This window comes from Phodopus roborovskii, unplaced genomic scaffold, assembly GCF_943737965.1.
Source record: "Phodopus roborovskii unplaced genomic scaffold, PHOROB, whole genome shotgun sequence".
Classification (NCBI taxonomy): Eukaryota; Metazoa; Chordata; class Mammalia; order Rodentia; family Cricetidae; genus Phodopus; species Phodopus roborovskii.
In genome coordinates, this window is record NW_026126517.1 from 36,221,522 (window position 1) to 36,242,185 (window position 20,664).

The 20,664-nt window shown below is 44.1% G+C and overlaps 1 protein-coding gene across 5 annotated transcripts in view; it reads left to right on the plus strand.

Annotated features, from left to right (window-relative positions):
- Window positions 1–20,664, plus strand: part of LOC127231838 (protein mono-ADP-ribosyltransferase PARP6) — a 57,495-nt gene that overhangs the window by 23,902 nt on the left and 12,929 nt on the right. For all 5 annotated transcript variants that reach the window (XM_051197640.1, XM_051197639.1, XM_051197641.1 and 2 more), the window contains 4 exons: window positions 4,231–4,310; window positions 4,680–4,743; window positions 4,898–4,982; window positions 20,387–20,553. In XM_051197640.1, coding sequence (XP_051053597.1) covers window positions 4,231–4,310; window positions 4,680–4,743; window positions 4,898–4,982; window positions 20,387–20,553 — 396 coding nt within the window. The remainder of the gene's footprint in view (window positions 1–4,230; window positions 4,311–4,679; window positions 4,744–4,897; window positions 4,983–20,386; window positions 20,554–20,664) is intronic.

Below are 20,664 nucleotides of genomic sequence, written 5' to 3' on the forward strand. Positions count from 1 at the left end.
TTTATTGTGCTGTGTGTGCACATGGGTATGTTTGTGTACACATACATATTTGTACTTTAGAGGTCAAAGGGACTACTTGCTGAAATTAGCCCTCTCATACTATGAGGGTTCTAGAGGTACAACTCAGGTCATGAAGCTTGGTTATAAGTAAGTGCCTTTATCCACTGAGCCATCTTGTCAGCCCAAGAAAAAAGTTTTTTGATTTTTCTTTATAAAGCTGCATAGTTTATCTCTTTGACCCAATATTTTCATTTCTGTATATGCAAACTCATGTACATGAATGCTCACAGTAAAACTGTTTGCAGCAGCAAGTCTTGGAAATAGCTCAGCTCATCATTGTGATAAGAGACAAATAGATTTTTATATAATCATACTAGGTTATTATTGAGCAATGAAAATGAAGGACAGCAAAGCAGTAGCATGCAACAATGTAGACAATCTTAGTAATATTGATTAAAAATAGGCAAGTCAGGCCGAGGAAATGGCTCAGTAGGTGAAAGTGCTAGGCATACCAGTCTGATGACCCAAGTTCAGTACCTAGAACCTCAGCACTCCTGTGGAGACATAGGTGACAGAAATAGGAGAATTGCCTGAGAACTTGACAGCCGCCCAGAGTAGAAACAATAAGAGAGACTCTGTCTCAACAAGATAGAAATGTCAAGAATTGACTTCTGAAAATTGTACTCTGGCCTCTACACATGAACTGTGGCATCTGTGCACTTGCATTCAAATACATAATAAATAAGTAAATACTAAAATGGTAGGTAAGTAGCAGAAGACTGTGTAAACAAAACTAGTTTTTGGGAGCTCTTCTGAGGTCAAGAACATATTGTCATTGCCCTACTGGTTTTACTTTTTTGATCTTGAATCTCATTAGCATGAGAATTTTAACCTGCATCAATCATATAGAGAGGTCTAACTCCCCAGGCACTGGGAACAGAATGAGGAAGTCAAAACCATTGTACCTCTAATGCTACAGTAGATCCCTGACATGTGAAAAAGGCAAAATGTTTTTTTACATTGCTCAAGGATGGACAAAATCAAACTTAACAGGGCTATGTGTGATGAAAAAAAAAAAAACAAATAAAAGTGAAAATACGAAAGTTCTAATGCTGGGCTGGGCAAGTCATTCACAGTAGAACACTTGCCTAGCATATGTTGGGCCCTAGATTCAGTTCCCAGTGCTACAGAATAGATGTTACCTACATTTCAGGGCAACAAACAGTTCCTCTTAGATATGCCACTTAGAGTCAGAATGTTTTGAAATAACATGTTTAATCTACACAAGGTAGGTGTCCAATGCATTCTAAATATGATCCACAGAGCAAATTTCAAGACAGACAGGGCTGTACCAAGAAACCCTGTCTCAAAAACAAACAAACAAATAAATAAAATTGATTTTATTTAAAGTGTCCAGAGATTATTCTAAGCATCAAATAGTATAGTCCAAGGACAGGAATGGAATAGTCACTGGATCAGTATGAATGGGACAGTACAATAGGTTTGAGACAGGACAAGCGTTCAGTTGCTTAAAGTGCCGCCTCTTCATCTCCTGCCTGCTTTCTCTGAAGTAGAACCTGAATGGGAATTTCTCTTAGAATCTTACCTTTGAAGTATCTGGGCTGATCTCATGATATTTGGATGCAGAATTGAGCCTTGTTCAGGATGATGGAGAAGGTGTCCTACAGGAATAAGGGATTGGCAGTTCAAGCTGAGTTTTGTTCAGGCCATGAATTTACTATGAGATTATAGTGTAAGCCTGTGTTGAGTTGACATCTGGCTTGCTCAGTGAAGAATTTCAGTTTGGTAGTTATCACCTCCCACTTGTACACAGTGGCCATTGTAAAACCAAGATAGGCTAGTGAGATAGTGCAGCCAGCAAAAGTGCTTGATACCCAAGCCTCATGACCTGAGTTTTATCCCTTCCATCTTTTAAAAGTAGTCTTCTGAGCTGGGTGTGGTAGCACACGTTGTCCTTAATCCCAGCCCTTGCAGAGGTGGGTGCTCTTTATGAGTTCAAGGCCAGCTTGTTCTACATAGTGAATTCTAGGTCAGCTGTGACTGGAAAGTCAAAACCCAAGCAAAAGCAAGCAAAACCAAATTCCAAACAAATAAAAACAAAACAATAAAACCCCAAAAAGTTGTCTTCTGACCTCCATATGCACCTGCACTCACATCAAATACACATAATAATAAATGCAATTTAAATGTAATCATATGTGCAAGGAGGGCCAGGTCAAGATCATGATGGGGGAAACCAGAGACAGCTGACCCTAGCTAGTGGAAGCTCACAGACTCTGGACTGACAGCTGGGGAACCTGCATGAGACTGAACTAGGACCTCTGAATGTGGGTGACAGTTATGTGGCTTGATCTGTTGTGGGGGTGTAGCTGGCAGTAGGACCAGGACTTATCCTGGGTGCATGAATTAGCTTCTGGGAGCCTTTTCCTTATGGTGGGATACCTTGCTCAGCCTTGATATGGGTGGGGGTGGGGGGATTGGTCCTGCCTCAATTTGGTATGCCAGACTTTGTTGACTCCCCAAGGGAGGCCTTACCCTCTCTGAGGAAGGAGTAGGAGGTGGGATGGGGAAGAGGTGGGAGGACGGGAGAAGAGAAGTGGGGAAACTGGATTGTTATGTAATTTTTTTTAATTAAATAATAAAAAAAATTCTCTGATGGGGAAAAAATTTAATTTATATTTTTGATATAAAGGCAGTGGCAAACCCAAGATTTAAAGCAGAGTGAAGTTGTAATGAAGTAGAACGGTGAGATTAGAACCTATAATAAGGCTTGTATTGATAACATCATTTTCATATTTTGTCCCATCTTGTTGGTTACACGCTTCTAACTGATAAGGCTGTGATTGTGATAAGCCTGGAGACAGACTGAAATCCTGTCCTATGCCAAAAAGAGTTAGGAGTAGGAGGCATATGGGTACTGTTTGATACATCAGCAAAAATCCTATTTCATCCTATTACAAACAAGGCCTCTTCTATAATTGCTAAGAATAGTAGAGAAAAGAAGAAAAACCTTTTTGATTAAAAAAGCCAGGCATGTCCAGGCGCTGGTGTTGTAGCAAGATGTTGGTGGCACACTCCTTTAATCCCAGCACTCGGGAGGCAGAGGCAGGTAGATCTCTGTGTTCGAGGCCAGCCTGGACAGAATGAGTTCCAGGACAGGCTCCAAAGCAATATTGAGAAACCCTGTCTCGAAAAACAAAAAACAAACAAAACAAAACAAATAATAATAATAACAACAACAACAACAAAGCTAGGCATGGTGGCACATAACCTTTAGTCCCAGCACTTAGGACAAAGAGGCAGGCAGATCTCTGTGAGTTCAAGGCCAGCCTGGTCTACTAAGTGAGTTCCAGGATAGCCAGGGCTGTTACACAGAGAAACCCTGTCTCAAAAAACAAAAAACAAAAAAAAAAAAAACAAAAAGGAGGTGGTGGTGGCAGAGAATTTATGCACTGAGATAATAATAGAAATGAGAGGGAGTTGGCACTTTTTCTGAAGGTAGGATTCTTCCAATGAGGAAGAATATCTGTGGAGAATCAGTTTGGAAGGGCTCTGCTTTCTCTTTATCCTGAGAGGAAAATCTGTAACTTTAAAACTACAGCATATTGTACTTCCTCTGCTTGCTTTCTCCCAACTCATGTCTCTGGCTTATCATTTGACTCTGAGGTATTGGTATCCAACTCTGCTGGGCCCTTCTTTCCTGATTCATGTGTTACTTCCCTGAAATAGAACCCTTCAGTGGTTCCCTGGTGTTCTTAGAGGATCAACTCCAGTTGCCTTTACAGCCCATAAAGCCTGCTTGATCTGACCCTAGTTTACATCTTTTATATAATATTTTGTCTTTCATTATAATATACGCAAATTAAGCCCTGTGGGTCTGTCTTTTTGCTTTCCATACACTATTAAACTAACTCTCCCTAATTCTGAGGTCCTTAGTCTTATTGCACCACGACATCTTCAAATCCCGGCTAGGCTAGTTCCCCTTCCTGGTTCACATGGTGATCTATAAGCTCACCTTCACAACCCTTACCACACTGTGTTGTAATTACTTATTCCTTGCCTGTAATCTCCACCAGACTAAATTCTGTGTGGGAAAATAGCTTGTTTATTCACCACTGTATCACCAAGTGTCTTTATTTGGTATTCGGCATATAGTAAGTATTTCCATAAATACTGGATCAATTAACTGAGTTCATTGTTCTGTGACAGGAATGGGCAAAGGACAGCACAGAATGCCTTCCAAGGATGAGCTGGTCCAGAGATATAACAGGATGAACACCATCCCCCAGGTATTGTTTGCTGGTTCTGCCTGAGTTAGGACCTTTCTCTGAATCCTGCTAAAAATAATGGATAGGAGAACAATGGAGCTAGGGCTACTGTAGATCATTTAAAGGCACTAGCTGTATTGTAAAATGATCTTAACTTCAGTCATATGCTATCTGAAAGCATATGCTATCTGAAAGCATAAAAAGATGAAAATGGAAGCTGTGGACCCATCAGGGTAATTATATGTAAGCAAATATTTGGAGGGTGGCTGTGAGCTCAGGAGACCCAGTTCCTATCCTTGTCATCCCCATCATCAGTAACTAACCAGCTTGTTGAGAGCAAGCTCTAACATTTGACCTTGCTTTGCTCTCCTCTGCCTTTTTCTCTTTCAGACCCGATCCATTCAGTCAAGGTTCCTGCAGAGTCGGAATCTAAACTGTATAGCACTTTGTGAAGGTATGTAACTCACACAGTTCATGTCTTTTTGGAACTCCAACCTTTATTTCTGATGCTGATTCGGCCAAAAATTATGTTGAAGCATCTTGTCCTCCTTCCCTACCTGGACTGTCTTTAGCTTCATATCTGTAATTTCTGGCCCCTCTTTTCACAGTGATTACATCTAAGGACCTTCAGAAGCATGGAAACATTTGGGTGTGCCCTGTGTCCGACCATGTCTGCACAAGGTTCTTCTTTGTGTGAGTCTAAAAGGAGCCCATGAGATTACTTGAAGAGTGAGGGTGGTAGATGGTGTGTGACTACTGAGAATATTCATTTTTGTTGTCTGAGTCCTGTCTCTTGCTAATATAGTTGGCACTGGGTCTTTGCCTTTAGGGTCTGTGCTGAGCTAATCCCTTCATCCTGAAGAGCAGTTACAAAATCTTTGACTTTGGGATGAAATGGTCATGTCCTGAAAATCTTCTGCTGGTAGATATGGTTTGGCATTATGTTTCCCCTTGTGCTCACACTTCCCCTGTCTTTGGCAGATATGAGGATGGGCAGGTGGGCGATGCCAACATTAATACTCAGGACCCCAAGATACAGAAGGAAATCATGCGTGTGATCGGAACTCAGGTTTACACAAACTGAGGGGGCCCCAGCCCTCGTACCACCCTGTTCCCCCAGGATCCATCTGCCCTTGTAAAAGGGCTCAGGAGCAGCAGGTGAGGCTGCCCTGAGAAATTTCAAGGGCCAAGAAAAAGATAGAAGAGGCAGCCTTCATGGTGGAGATTGATCCAGGAACCACTCCACATTTGGATGGCCCTGACTGACTCCCACCCCTGATTTGCCAGTTGACTTCACCCTGTTTGTAAATAAAACAATAAAATGGAAGGTGCTGTGGACTGGATATGATCACTGTGGTCTGCCTACCTCGGCCCAGCACCTAACTGAGGCCCAAATAAGGGGTTGTGTTGTGGGAGTGGAATATCTTGAAGGTTGGGACTATTTGTTTCCTGAAGTAAAGGATGTCCATTTAGTTTCAGTTTTGTGTTCTACAGGTATGTCAGTATTTTTAATCAAAAAATTAAGAGGGGACGTTTATCAGTTATGCAAATGGAACAAACAGAATACCCCAGAAGCTTGTTACTGAAGATTTAAAAGGGTCTTTGAGGTCAGAGCAGCTTTAATTTTTTTTTTTGTTTATTTGTTTGTTTGTTTGTTTTTAAAATCTTCAGGACCAGCTGCTTTCTCACGCAAAACCAACCTTGTCGTCCTTGCTTTGTTTCTTAGAGGCTGGGCTCTTATTCTTTCTTCTGCCTGGCTTTTAGGATAAGTAGGGTGAAGAGTAAGTTGGCAGGTACAGAAAACTGAGTCCTCTAACTTGAAGTCCTTTAAGAGAGGCTAGTCTAGGACTGTGGCTATAGCTCAGTGGTAAAGTGCTTGCTTAGTATGTATGAAGTTCTAAGGGTGCCAGAGGCTGTCAGGGTTGGAGTGGGAACTCACAGGCATATGGAACTTCCTGAGTAGGAAAGTGTTTTGAAACCACTGCCTTTCTCTAACACTGGGTAGCTTTGGAGGATTGGGTTTGTCTTATTAAGGAAGCTTCTGGCCAATCAGACTTGTTTCATATACCCTGTATTCTTAATTTTTAAGACAGGGTCTCACTATGTAGCCCTGGCTGGCCTGAAACTTACTATGTGTAACCAAGCTGGTCTTGAACTTTGATGTCCTGGGATTAAAGGCATTGCCACCGTGGTTGTTCCCTTAGTTAATTCTAACCATAGCTGAGACATGTTGAACATTTCCAAATATTCTATGAAATATTAATGAAAAACAGATATGTAAACATAGAAAACACCACAAAGCTCTTTTAAAAGCCCAGCTTTTCAAGATGATTTCAAATTCTACTATAGTTCTTGTTTTCAAAGCCTGCTCTAGACTAGCTCTTGTCTTCTGTGACCTTCAGTACCACTATTAAAGACCCTCCCCCGCAGAAATTGATTTCTTCATTGTTTTACGATTAGTACATTATAAATGAGTATGGTAGTATTCAACTACAATCCTAGCTTATTCACTGGTGGCCAAGACAGGAGAATCAGTTGAGCTCAGGATGTCAAGACTAACTTGAACTTAGCAAGACACCCATCTCAAAAAGGAAATAACTAGTATATCCCAACACCCCCAAGTTTTCTAAGACTCAGGCCTGAGACAAATAACTGTAACCCAAATAAATGACTATCAGTGGACATATGCAACTAAAAATCCTGCTTCCTGAAAAGATTTTGTAACCCATAATATGGTGTCAGAGACAGTTAACATAATTTGATTCTTACACATGAGTTCCCAGGTAGTGTGCAAACTACCTTAAATAACTTGCTAACATTTATATTATTGTATAAGTATATACTGTATATTATTGTATAAGTATATATTGTATATATTGTTGCAAGCTCCCTACATAAGAATGCTTTCTGAAAGCAGGGCCTGTGGCTCAGCCTTAGCACCTTTGCTTAACAAATACAAAACTTTAGGTTAATTCCTCAGCATTGTAAGGAAGAAGGAAAACTTCATCTGACAGAAGAATGCCCTCAATGCAGAGAAACTTGGTTGGTAGCATCCTGTGTTTCTGTAGAGGTATCCTTTCACAGCTTGGAGGGAGAATTGAGGGTAAGAGGGCTGGGGTCCATGAAGACATGCATGAGCTACAAGATATCATTCTTCACAAAGGCCAGAGCTCTTACAGCCCACCTTCCATTTACCCGAGTGTAAGCAAACTTGATTGACTCAGATTAGACATGCTTGGATAGGGATAGGGATAGGAAAAGGAATTGTTTTCCTCAATTAGTGCCAGATGGAGAGTGTATAGCTGTGATTTTGGCCTCAAATACTCGTTGAACTGCATTTACCTTCTCTCTTTTCCTGGTAGTTTTCCATACAGGCTGGGTGTGGCCATGACTCAGTTTGTGGTAAGGATGTGGCCATCAGCTGGGGAGGGGAGGAGCTTGCTTCTGCCTTTAGTTCTAGCTGGAAGGAGCAGAGTCTGGTGCTGAGTCATTACTGCTTCTTACAAACTCACAGCATTATTCTGGGTAGACATCAAGGGAGATCTTGGCTTCTTATAGTTTGTGGAGAGGCAGTTCTGTGGATCACACAATTCCACTGGAGCCCTCCAACCCCAGGAATGAGAAAAAGGTAGGCACTGATTCTGGACCATTGGACTTTCCACAAATGGAGTGTAAGACCAGCTACCCCCTCAACACAATAGGGCCAGAGATGATACCCTTTAACACTTTGTCTACAAAAAATGGTTTTACACGGGAGAGAGCCTATAGTCTCTTTAGTTCTAGTTTTCTTGGGATGATTCAGTGCGATAGCTAGCAATCTGTAAGGACAGACACACAGATAAAAACATCTAAGGAAAAAGTAGGACTTCTTGGGAGAGGGGCACATGATCCAATGTTTCCTGGTCCCTCCCTCTCCAGAATATTTAATAAGTTTGCTAAATAAACACTTTCACTTATTTTGAAAGTCCCTTATTGGAAATATAATTATTCTGATGACAAACAGCAGTCACAATGATCATTCTGGATTTCCACATTGGACAATGCCCATTTGTAATGAGGTAATGGTTTTATTATTCAGTGTCTGTTGGCCCCTGCCTGACCTAGCAGCTAACCTGGGGGTATACTTATTTTAGAATGATATGAAATTACAGGAGAGGGAAGCTCAGTGGTCTCAGAGCTTCTGAGACACTAAGTTTAGAATTGTCTCTTCTGTAAGGGAACCTTACAGAGGCCATGCGGCTTCACTACTTGGATGACTTTGCTGGTGGATGTCATCTTGCCCATTATGACCTCCTTGATCTTCCAAATCTTGATTGACACCCCATCCCCAGTTCCATCACAGAGCTGTGTGTCTAGATCTTTCCCTTTCTATCCTCCTTGGGATGGAAAGTGTCAGATTATATCCCCAGACAGACTTCTTAAGGTAGGTTCTACTACAAATGTAGGGAGAAAGACCTCTCAGGAGTAGTTGGGAGGATACATTACACCACTCTAAACTGCTTTTTTTTTTTTTCAGTGAGTTCCTGATGTTGTCGGATAGAAAAAAGTTGGAGGTCATATTGGATGACAAGGCCTCCTTGGCTGAGATAGAGCTTTACAGTGAATAAGCATGGAGTTCTTACTCCATGCTTATCTCTTCCTGCTTCTCATTGCTGATGCAGCATTTGCAAGATGCTGGGAAAGCCCACACACATAGTTGCATTCAGAAAACTTGTATTTTCAGTATTTTCTGAAATTACATTCATTTGCTAAACATCATGGAGAGGCCCTCCATACCTAAGCTGACTTTTCCCTTGTGAAGCTCTAATATTTCTTGAATCCTTTTACAGAAACAACTCTTTTTCTTTATCCCTAACTACAAAATTCCATCATTTTATTCTTTACAGGGTTTCTCTGGGGAAAACTTTGCTCTAACATTGTGATAGAATCATTTTTTAGCCATCTGAAGAAGGCATGGCATAAAAAGGCCTACTGGGTGTGGTGGTAATTCAAGATCACTGTGGGATATAGAGTGAGGCCCTGTCTCAAAAACAAGTCAAATGGGGCAGGTAGGGCCGAAGTGTTAAGTTCTGCTTTAAGACTGATGTTTAAGGCTGTAGGCAGCTCTGTAATCTGTCTTCAGAGATAGCACTGCCATTTCCAGAGACCAAGATGTCAATATGAGACACCAACACCTTACAACCACCATTTCAGCAGAGCAAAGTATGTCTTGTAGCTCCTGGGCTAGAGTATGGCCTTTAACTTACCCTTCCCCAAGAACTCCCATTTAATTTTAAGAACGTTTATGCCATTAAACCAGATTCTGTGATCTTTTGGCAAAAATCTGCAGTAAAGTGAGTGAATCTGGAAGCTCACTCCCCCATCTTGATCAAATCAGTGAACACAAAGGAAGGGCTTACTTTAAATCTGGTTTCCTATAGTTTTGGGGTTGCTGTAGATCAAAGGAATGCAGATTCAGAGGGATGGCTCAGAGAAAGCAAGTCTGAATTCAGAAATGTCTTCTGCCCTGGTTACCAGAAAGCCCTCTAAGACTAGGAAGAAGGTGCCTATTGAACACTGTTTAACTCATTCACATATAATAAACTGATCAAACTCCACCCTGTGAAATAGGGGTTGTCCTTAAGTTACTTTTAACGGACTGTATTTGTTTAATTACAGGTATAGTCATATGGCTAGTGATTAAAACTAGAACAAAGATAAGATACAACCTAAACTTACTCTTCTCAGCAAAAGCAAGACAGTAACCTTTAGAAAGTCACTATGACATGTTGTCCTCTAATGTGAACAAGACAGGCTGTAGTCTGCCACTTCCATGAATCCCATTTGTGTAACTGTCACACCACTGAAATCTGCAGATGCTACCAATTCTCCAGTTTAATGATATTTATGTTAATCTTAGGACCATACTCTTTTGGGCCTCCAGTCCTGTCTTGGTCTCCTAAACTCCAAGATCACAGTCTTGGGCATACCTAGCTTTTTACCTAGATTTGTGGTGATGGTAGTGAGACTCACACACACACACACACACACACACACACACACACACACACACACATACACACATGCGCGGGGGGGGGGGGGCAAAGGGAGGGAGGAAGAGAGCCCTAGCCAGGGATGTCCTAGAGCTCACTGTGTAGCTCAGGCTGACCTTGGCAGTTTCTCCTGCCTGAGCCTCTTAAGTGCGGGGCTTACAGTTGTGAGCCACTAAGACTCCCAGTTACTTAGAACTTTGGGTGGCAGTATGCACAGTAGAACCATTTAGAATGTGGCAACATTGTATCTGCTTTTAAAACTTCGCTGAATGAAGACCAATGTTAACACCTTGAGCTTGGGAAGTACTCTGGTTAAGACTAGAATTAGCAAATTAGAAAGCACCTTGTAGGAAAAAAATTAAGGAAGATTCCTATACTACAGATTGAAATGTATGGCTGAATCGAAAACCAGGCTGACTCCTGTATAGATATTAGCTGTGTGATGGTCAGTTCTGCACTAATATCTTGGATTGTTTTTCTGCTCCAAGGCACTTAATGACATGATTCGTGACCTTACTGAGACTATTAACATAGTTCCAAACTTATCCTTTCTTGTTATAAGGCCGCGCTCAGGCTCCAGGAACAGGCTCCTAAGTCCCCCCCCCCCCCCATCCAGTCTCTAAGGCTACACATTTCTGGGAGGCAGCCCAGACCTCCAAACACCCCACTTCGCATCACCCCCGCTTACAGTTCCGCTCAGCTTCAGAGGGTGCGCTGGGGCGGGCACCGGGCGGGGCAGAAGGAATGTCCCGGGACCTATAAATCTGGGCACCGCCCTGATAGTCGAGGGCAGATGGGGCGATCTGGGCAGAAGGCCAAAAAGGGATCCCTATAGAGCCCTCCAAGTCCTAAGGCAACAGGTGTCCATGGCGCCAGGGTATCTGGGGGGTAATGGTGTCCGTGGCTCCGAGGGCGGTCCTTGCTTTCTCACCACTTCGCCATTGGCCATCAGAATAACCCATGCGCAATTTTGGTCTACTGTGTCCTTCCGCCACGGAAGGTAGTCCTCAAAAGGGCAACCTGCCTGTCCCGCCTCCATCGTGCTTTTCCCAGAAGGTGCGGGCTCCTGGCAAGACGCGAGAGGCGGGGCGCCGCTGGCCGCCGCGGGGATTGGGCGAGGGGCGGGGCTGCGGAGGGATTGCGACGGCCGCAGCTGTGATAACCTTGAGGCCCAGGAGGCGCAGTCCCGCACACCGGTGACTCGTCCGGACCTTTCAGACGTTCGTCTAAAGCTTCGCTGCAAGATTCGGAGTACGACCGAGGTGAGCGGGGAAAGCCTATGCCATCTGTGCCCAAGGCCGATGCCTGCTTCTGCGGAGCGCTGGCCCGCCTGCCCACGCGGGACTAAGGCTCCTGGCATCATGCATCCCAGTCCGGGTTGGGGGAGAAGCTACAATTGAGCACAGGTCCTGATCTTCCGAAGTCAGAGGGGCCAGCCAGCCCCGTCCCACGCGATAGTTCTGGTCCCTCTTTACTTCTAAATCTGGTTCCACCCTCTTATCTTATTCCTGCCGTCCTCCGCCCTGTTCTCTCTCACTCTTGTTCGATGCTCATCCTCCTCCTGCATTCACTAGTAGTTCTTTTTTCCTTCATTTTTGATCTGTTCTCCCCCCCATTAGGTGCCCTCCTTGTTATCTCTCCTCGAAATAACTGCTTCTCTCTTTGTGCCTCCGCATTCATCCTCCATTCAGGTTAGTGTGCTCCTCCACGGCCTTCTTCACTGCTCCAGATCGCCCCTCCCCCCCCCCTCCATTCCGGTCACGTCCGCGCTTCTGCATCCTTTCAGCATCCGGATCCTCGCCCCTCCCCCTCGCGCTGCTTCCCCCGCCCACCGCATTCTGGTCACGTCCGCGGACTCCCCTCTGGGCCTCGTGGTCCGCGGCGTGTAGATAGGATGTAGTGGCGGTCCGGAGAGATGTAGCCACCGGTTACGTAACATTAGTCTTCCCGGTGGTTGGGCAAGAAGGGTTGGCCGCTATTCCTTCCTATTTTGTGCAGCCGCAGTTTCTTCTGGTTGCTGGTGAACCACTCATGCTCCGAGCTACACGGTCCCTGCGGGACGCCTCCAAACACTCACGTGCTCCATCCTACGATGGCGGGGCTGCACGTACCGCAGGGCGCCAGCTCCAACGTGCTGCCCCAGGGGTAGGGGATGTTGGGTGGTCAACCAAGGGAGGTTTCCGAATGGAGTTTAAGCCGGATGAGACCAGAACGCTCAGCCCACAGAGTTCATTCTAATTAGGGAAGCAAATTTTGCTAAGTCAGTGCTGTAAGGAAGGATGGTGCTCACGAGGTGGTCCGCACACAAGGATTGAAGAAGCAAGAAAGCACCTAGTCTGAAGGTTACTTAACAATACATTCTTGGAGAGATGTGTCTGGATCACCTCTTCCAAACCCAGTAGATAGATAGGATAAAGTGAGTCTCATAGTGTAGGCCCAGTCCTGCGTGGAGGCAGCGGGGGATATAAACGGGTTTACGGAATCCGGTGTGATTGATTAATTTTCTGAGGTGGTTCGGCCTCTGGTGTCAGGAGTTCCTGTTCTCCGTGTATGTACGGAGCATATTGGATGTAGTGTCTAATCTCGTGAAATGCCCAGAAGGGCGTGCACGTGTCTTTTTTTTTTTTTTTTTTTTTTTTTGGTCAATGTATGAAATAGTTATGTTGAAGCTGAGAAACTTGAATCACTGTGGCCCACAATTCCTCTACACATTAGGGCTAAGCTTGGGGGGGTGTGCTGCAAGGCTCTGAACACCTAGTATCCCTCTGGAAACAAATTCTGGAATCTGGTCAGTGTTTACAATGTAACTAATGTTACATTGCAACTCCTGAGAAAGGCGCCAGCCATCTAAAGGAAGAAAAGCTTTGTCTTGAATGTAAGGATAGAAACAAAAAAACAGGTACCTAGATCGATGTCTTCCGATTCTCGTCCCTGATTGTTCATTAAAACCTTTCTGCCTCCTGGCTTGTAGGAAGTTGGATTTGGAGGCTGTTGCAGGAAATTCTGTTGCCACAATACTCAGGGTGTGGCAACAGGGTACAGAAGGGAGGGCATTTGGTCAGTATTCAAGGTACCATTGTTAGCAAACAATTTACCCTTTGGTGGCCTGAGGATGCAGTAGGTAAGGCAATGAGGCTGTTCTGTGGGAAAGTGTAGTGTAATCCATCAACGGGTCTGGGCAAGATGACTCAGCCTTTCAACCTAGCGGCGGCATTCGAGAGAATTCTCATCCTTGGGTGAGTGGGAAAACTTGGTACTCCCAGGTTTAGTAAGGCCCCTATTGAGTCAAAGACTGAGCTAGCATGCATTTCCCTAAGTCAAACACGTGTCACCCAGGCTGAGTGTGGTAGTACTCATGAGGCCAGGATCTCAAGTATGAGACTAACCAGTCTGAAAACCTGAGGGGGAGGGGGCAGCAAAATGTGGTTGACGGGGTCATTTGTGCTACCCTAAGAGCAGGAGTATAAATGGTTGGTCCTAGTCCATGGGTACACTCATTCTTGAGTAATAGGCACAAACAGCAGCTTCTCATGAAACAACCAGTATCCATGATGGCAATTTCTGTGAACCCATTTGAGTTACTGCTTAAGCCAAGCTACATGGATGCTAATGAATCACTTTCTAGTACATAACTACATTCATTTTAAACATATCTGAAGTAATTGTTTAATTCACAGGGAAATTTGTTTTACAAAGAGTTAATGTTAACAGTTCTTAATGTTGAGAACTGTGAGCCGGCCAGGTGTAATGACCCAAGACTCCTTTAATCCCAGCACTCTGGAGACAAACACAGGCAGATGGCTGAGTTCAGACCAGTTTGTGCTACACTGTGAAACTCATAGTGTCTCAAAAGGAAAAAAACACATTCCCAGTGAGTGGTGTGACACATTTCATAGCTGGCTCAAAACAACTCAAATCTCACCGGGGTTGGATATGCCATCTATTGTGACATGAAGGTGTTGGTCACAGGAAAGGACATCTTATTTCTTAAATTAATATTGAGTGGAAGAAAGTAGGAAACAGCTATAGGCAGGAAGGCATTACTTGGGTTTTTAGTGTCTCTTTGCTTTAGCTTTTCTGCAGGAAGTCAAGATGAGTTGGCCAAGAACTAAGGTCGAGATTGAGGTAGAGGAAAATGACTCACTTGACTTTTAGTTTCTGAATCATCCCAAATACCCACAGTCAAGTTAACTGGTAAACTACAAGAATGAGTTGACGCCAGTGAGGGTTTTTACTTTTCGGGTAAGAGTACTTATAAGGACTGAGTCATCCCTGTAAACTTCTCTGGTATAGATAGAAATAAATGACAGACTTTTTGATGAGCTTTCATCCTGACATTTTTTTTTTTTTTTTGGTCTTGCAATTTTTCCCAAGAGCCAGACTTAGACTGGATATGGAACATTCAGATGAGGTGAGCCCATGTGGGTGGTGACCTGCAAAACTGCTGCCCTCTTAAAGGCTTAGTGTAACTGCTCAGCTTAGGACTGGGGGGTGGTCCTACAGACTCCAAGCTGGACTGTGAGGCCACACCCCTACTGTAATGTGCCTGTCTGCACGTAGGAGGGAGGTCTGAACTGTAGTACCTCTGGTGGCCTCAAGACACCTCCACTGAAGGGTAATTTGGGGAGCTCTGAGCCTCTTTCCCAAAGCCAGCTGAACTCTATATAAAGGAAGCTGCATCCCTTCCAAACATTTTAAATTAACCTACAGGTCATATCTTGGTTTTAAACTAGTGGTGTTTCCAGCAATAAGTGTAAAGATTTTCATGCATGCCCATTTTGGAGGAGTCCAAACTTGATTAAGAAGTAGGGAAGCACTGGGTGTGGTACTCACTTTTAATCTGAGCTCTCAGGAGGCTGGGGCAGGCAGATCTTGAGTTTGAGAACAGCCCAGAAAGAGCTAGTAATGTATCTCACCGGGGAAATGTTTGCCTAGTGTGCAAAAGCCTTGGTCTATCACTAACACTTACATAAAATGGGCACAGTAGCAACATTCAAGGGGTGTGGCAGGAGGACCTGAAGTTTTTATTCAGCTTCATCTGCTTAATGAGCTCAAGGTCAGTCCCAAATACATGAGACCCCATATCAATAGGATTCAATACAGATATAATGATTGGGTATCCAAAATTCAGGGTAGGGTGGGGACAAAGGACAGTGGAGGGGGCTAAAACGTTGGGGTTGGGAGAAGAAATTATGAATTGAATAAAGTCAGAACACTTTTATTTTTGGAAAGTCTAAAAATACAGGTCTTTGTTGATGCTGAGTTCTGGGTAGTAGAAATGGCAAGGTTTGGGATCTCTCTCCCCATGGGAAGAAAGTCAGTAGTTTCAAACATATGAAGGTCACTGTAGACAGGCACTCAGAGTAAGTAGGTCAGTACTCTTGGACAGCTGGTGTTGCCTTCCCATTTTAATCCCTCCACCCCCCCCATTCAGGGCATTCCTTTAGATACTCAGGCTGTTTTGCATTCTGCTTACACCTGGTTCCCAAGCCAGGGTCCAGAGCTTGGGCTTCATTCCCGGAAAACACTGGACGCTTAAGGAGGGCACCATGTGCCAGCAGAACAGAAACTTCTCCCAAATCACCTCCTTCTGGCTCAAACTAGTTCTGTGCTCTGTAAAGTTGACATGGAGGCCAGGTTTTTGATTTGGTTTGGTTTGGTTTGGTTTTGGCCCCACAGAAGTTTTTAACTCCAACAGGTGGGCTCATGTTCTGAGCTGGTAACATGATAGAGAATTTGCTAAGGTTAAGAAGTAGACCTCTCCCTGGGCATGGGAGCAAATACCTTTATTTACAGCGTTCAGGAGGCAGGGACAGATGGGTCTCCTGACTTAGGGTAGCCAGGGCTATGGGGTAAGGTAAAAGCACATGGCCTGACAGTGCCAGCTCTAAGAATCAGGTTGGCATTGGGCATTTTTTGTTATTTGTTTTTATGTCCTTTGTGCCTGATATAGAAGAGGGTAGAACAAGGTGATGAGAACTGAGCTGGGCCTGTACATGGCTCAACCTGCGGCCCACACTGAAGCCTGGGCTGCTGTTTCCTTTCTCACAGAGGGGCAATGGCTCTGAGGAAGATACTGCTTCAGGGGCTCAGGCTCAAGAGTAAGGCTCCTGTCCCTGAACATGGTGTTTGCTGCTCTTATTGGATTTGCCAGGCTTCTGCTGCTGGCTGGAGGTTGGCTGTGCACGTGGGTGCCTCCTGAGAAGGAGGATGCTGGCATGGGTGGGGCCGCATGACCTGGCAGGCACTACTTACTATACAAGTAGCTGGCCAATAGGGCAAGCCTTTCATGGAGGCCCACTATGCCCTAAGAAACCAAGGCTGGGGCTGCTTTCCTGGGCGAGGAAAAAGACCTCAGAAGGGGTATTATACATATATATAGATGGGTGGTTAGTTTAAGTTGTGGGGTTCCATAGAGGTCATGGGATAGTCAGAAGAAGCCTGATGTGGGGGAGGAGAGCAGGGGTGCTCCAGATCTCAGAGCCTAGGAAGAAAAGCAGATCAGTAAGCTGGAATCTAGATGGGTAGAAGACTTAACACCTGAAGTTTTGTTGGAAACCTATTTAATTGTATCCATTCAGTCACTGATACATATTTCAACTTTTCACTTTGTATCTGGTGGCGAGATAGTCTAGTCTGCAGATTACAGGTTAACTCTAGATGGGAGAATGGGTTGTATTTGAAGACAATGAAATTTTTGAAATTTTACCTGCTAAATTGCATTTCTGGGCTCTGAAGGCATCAGCCCTTGGCTAACAAGTGTTGTACTGTCAAGCCTGAGAACAGGCAAAGCAGGAAAAGAAAATTACTGGACTCAGGCATGGAACTGACAGGTTTGGGTCATGAAATTTTTTCATGGATTATATTGCACACTTGTTTTTGTTTTTTATTTGTTTTGTGGGTTTTTGTTTTGTTTTTCCCCCCTTTGAGGTCAATGGATCATCAAGTTGCCCTTCCCAAGTCAGTAAAGCTTCCCTGAGAAGTACACTTGTACCTGAGGGCATAGAGAACATACATCTTTCCATATTAATAGAGTAATCCTTTACATATAATGCCTCTCTCCCTAAGGTTGAGATTACGGGTAGAATGCATGGAAATAAATGCATCATTTTCAGAAACTGGACACTTTGTTATTCTTAAAGCATTTTGCATCAACTTTTGTTTTTGAGACAGGGTTTCTTTGTGTAACAGACATCCCAAGTGCTGGGTTAAAGGTGTGCACCACTACCTGGCCATATCAACAATTTTATTGATAAAGGATATGACACTGGGTACAGTGACACATGGCATCAATTAGAAAGACAGATTTCTGAATTGGAGACCAGTCTGATCTCTAATAGCATCTCCAGCAGGTCAGGGATATATAGTGAAACACTGTCTCAGAGAAGGAAGAGGGAGCATTCAATAAATACTGCCACTCAGATAACGAACTGGTAGTTTGACTTTTATCCTCTTAAGCCTTTTTTCCTTTTATCTTACGGTGGAGGAGACCAGGCATTCATATAAACTTAGAGAATGCGGTGGTGCATACTTGGGGAGAGAGGCAACACATCAGAGTTACTTAGTGAGACCCTCAAATAATAAATTACAGGTTTAAAGGCACTTCAGAGGGAGTCAGTCCTAGTGACTCGTGCCTGTACTCTATAACACTTGGGAAGTTGAGATAGGAGGAGGATCTTTGTAAGTGAAGTCTGCCTGGGATAGTGCAATGAGGGTCATTCATGAGTAGATGAAGGAAATTGTTTCTGATAACCTAGTTCCATCCCAGAACTGCACAGTGCCCGCCACACACACCCTAAAACTAAATTGCAATTTTTGGGTATTGGGTGGATGGATTAACTCAGGGAGGCCAGGTTTTCATTAAGTGTGTGTGTGTGTGTATGTAACAGGTGAATCTCTTAAGAGCAATTTCTACTTGGTTAAGGTAATTGCCACAAAGCGCTCAGCTTTTACCTTAATCCTTGTGCAGTTCTCCAGGGCAAACAATACTCAGCTCTGAGCGGTCTTTCCAAGTGAGGCCAAGGAGCCATCCTGAGTCAAAAAAACAGCAATATGTCACCGGAAGCCCAGACAACCAAAGGTATGATCCGATCATCAGTGGCCTCAGGCAGGAATTTGCAAGGAACCTCGATGTCTCAGATGGAGAGAAGAAGCCCCTGGTGGCTTTTCAGGAAATGGGTTCAGTGTCTGTTCTACTTGTGGTGACCTCATAGTTCATTGTCCCATCATGATTACAGCAAGGCTTTTGTGTCTTGCTGGTTTAATGTACCATCTGTATTGTTCCTTTAGCAGACACAACACCTAAGCATGGCTGGGAGCCATGAGAGTTTGCCAGTCCAGTTTGTTTCAACCATGGGTAGACCTGACTGCCTCGACTTCCTTTGTGAGGACTTACATTTAGGGAGGGGAAACAAGCAGAACTGATCTTGTCAGAGGGGGCTTAATGAGACTGATCATTTAACAAATACTACAAGGTGCTGTTGATAAAATTCAAGTAGACCCCATAGGAGATGTTGACTGTCTTAGGGAGTTAGGAGAGTTAGGAAGGAACAGTATTGGCAAATGGCGATAGCTAGAGGTGTCATCCCTTCTTTAAAAGTTTGATTCTGCAGTGAATATAGTGGTGTGCCCCTGGAGTCCCAGTACCCAGGAGGCTGGAACTCATGGACAGCCATGAGTTCCACACCAGCCTTCATTTGCATTTCATTGCAAGTAGGTTACAGAGGTCCCTGGCTATTGCCAGGGTAGGAGAAGTTCAGAAATGAATTTTACATGCATATTCTTCAGTGGTCCATAAAGCCCATGGTTGGTAGTAGAGTGAGGGTTCTTTACTGGGAGTCAAAGCAGAGCAAGGATACAGAGGGTCTTATTGTAGAACTCAGACTGGAGACTTTAGGGTCTGGAGTTTTAGAAGAGCCTCCTGGCTTGAACTCAGATGAGACCAACGCCCAACTTCATTCAAGCTTCTCAATGTTTGTTGATAAAGCAAAGCTTCTACAGAGTTCTGTCCTCTAACCAGCTCAGTGAGCATTTAGTTGTAAGTCAGTAATAAAGTTTAAAGCAAAGGTTGGGCAGCTGTTGGGGTTGTGACCTGGGTGGTTAATTACCTGGAACGAATACTCAGGCTACTGAGAGTGCTCTACGTATCAGACATAGAGAGGAAATTCAGATTGGGGAAGCCATGGCTAATGTCACTTGGGAAGATCAAAGAGTGAGTTCAAGGTCAAGCCAGGTTACAGAGTGGATTCTAGGCCATCTGAAACTAGCTCTGTGCCTGTGCAATTATGTTTCCTAAGTTACCGAAGACTCCTTAGTGTAGTAACTTTAGAGCTATTCCAGTGCTCTTGTGAGGAAAATTGCTTTGTGTGTCTTGTAATTGTTGCTATTGTATTTTGCTTCCTACCCTGAACTATTTCTTTTCTTTTTTTCCTTTGGTGCCTATCATTTGGATCTTATGTCTAATAGAAGCTAAGAAAAGGCTTAGGCGATGAAGCCAGTGAAAACCTAGAACTCTGGAGCTAAAAAGGGTTTGAGACAGTGTTTGTTTCCTTGATCCCTGGGGCCATTTGAGCTTGGGTGAACATGGTACAGAGGCTGTGTGGGTAGCCTACCAAAGCACATACTTATTGATTTGACACCTCATCGTGGTAGACTTCCCAAGACACTAAAACCAGGAACCAGATGTTTGTATGCTGATAGATTAGTTACAAACTTTGGGGAGGGTAGTTCTCACAACTTTTGGAAATTTCTTCATGTATGTAAAGTGATGTTCTTCCTAGGGTGGGGTGTGAAAACTATAAAAATAGATAGCAGGTAATGTAATACTCCTGCTTGCATTGCCTAGGAAATTACTTTCGCTCATCAAGGTCTTTGCTCACAGTCACATTGAGCCCTTTGCCCAATTTGAGAAGCACCCACAGAGCCAGCACGTGCCAGGCCTCTGTGTGACTAGTGCACAAAGCAATCATATTGGGTTAATGTGTAAGTAGGAGACACCCGCCTATGCCAAGTGGCTCATTAAGCACTGCCCAGTCTAATTGCACTCTTTAACTTCCCGGGACCCAGGACATCAGAAACCATGCCGAAGCCACACAGTGAAGCAGGGACTGCCTTCATTCAGACCCAGCAGCTCCACGCAGCCATGGCTGATACCTTCCTGGAACATATGTGCCGCCTGGACATTGACTCTGCACCAATCACGGCCCGCAACACTGGCATTATTTGTACCATTGGTGAGTGAGCGTGGCTCCCCTAAATGGAGGCTTCTTACTCTGATGATCTCCTAAAAAAACATAGCAATTACAAGGCTAACCTAGATTCTGAGTGAAATACTGTACACATTT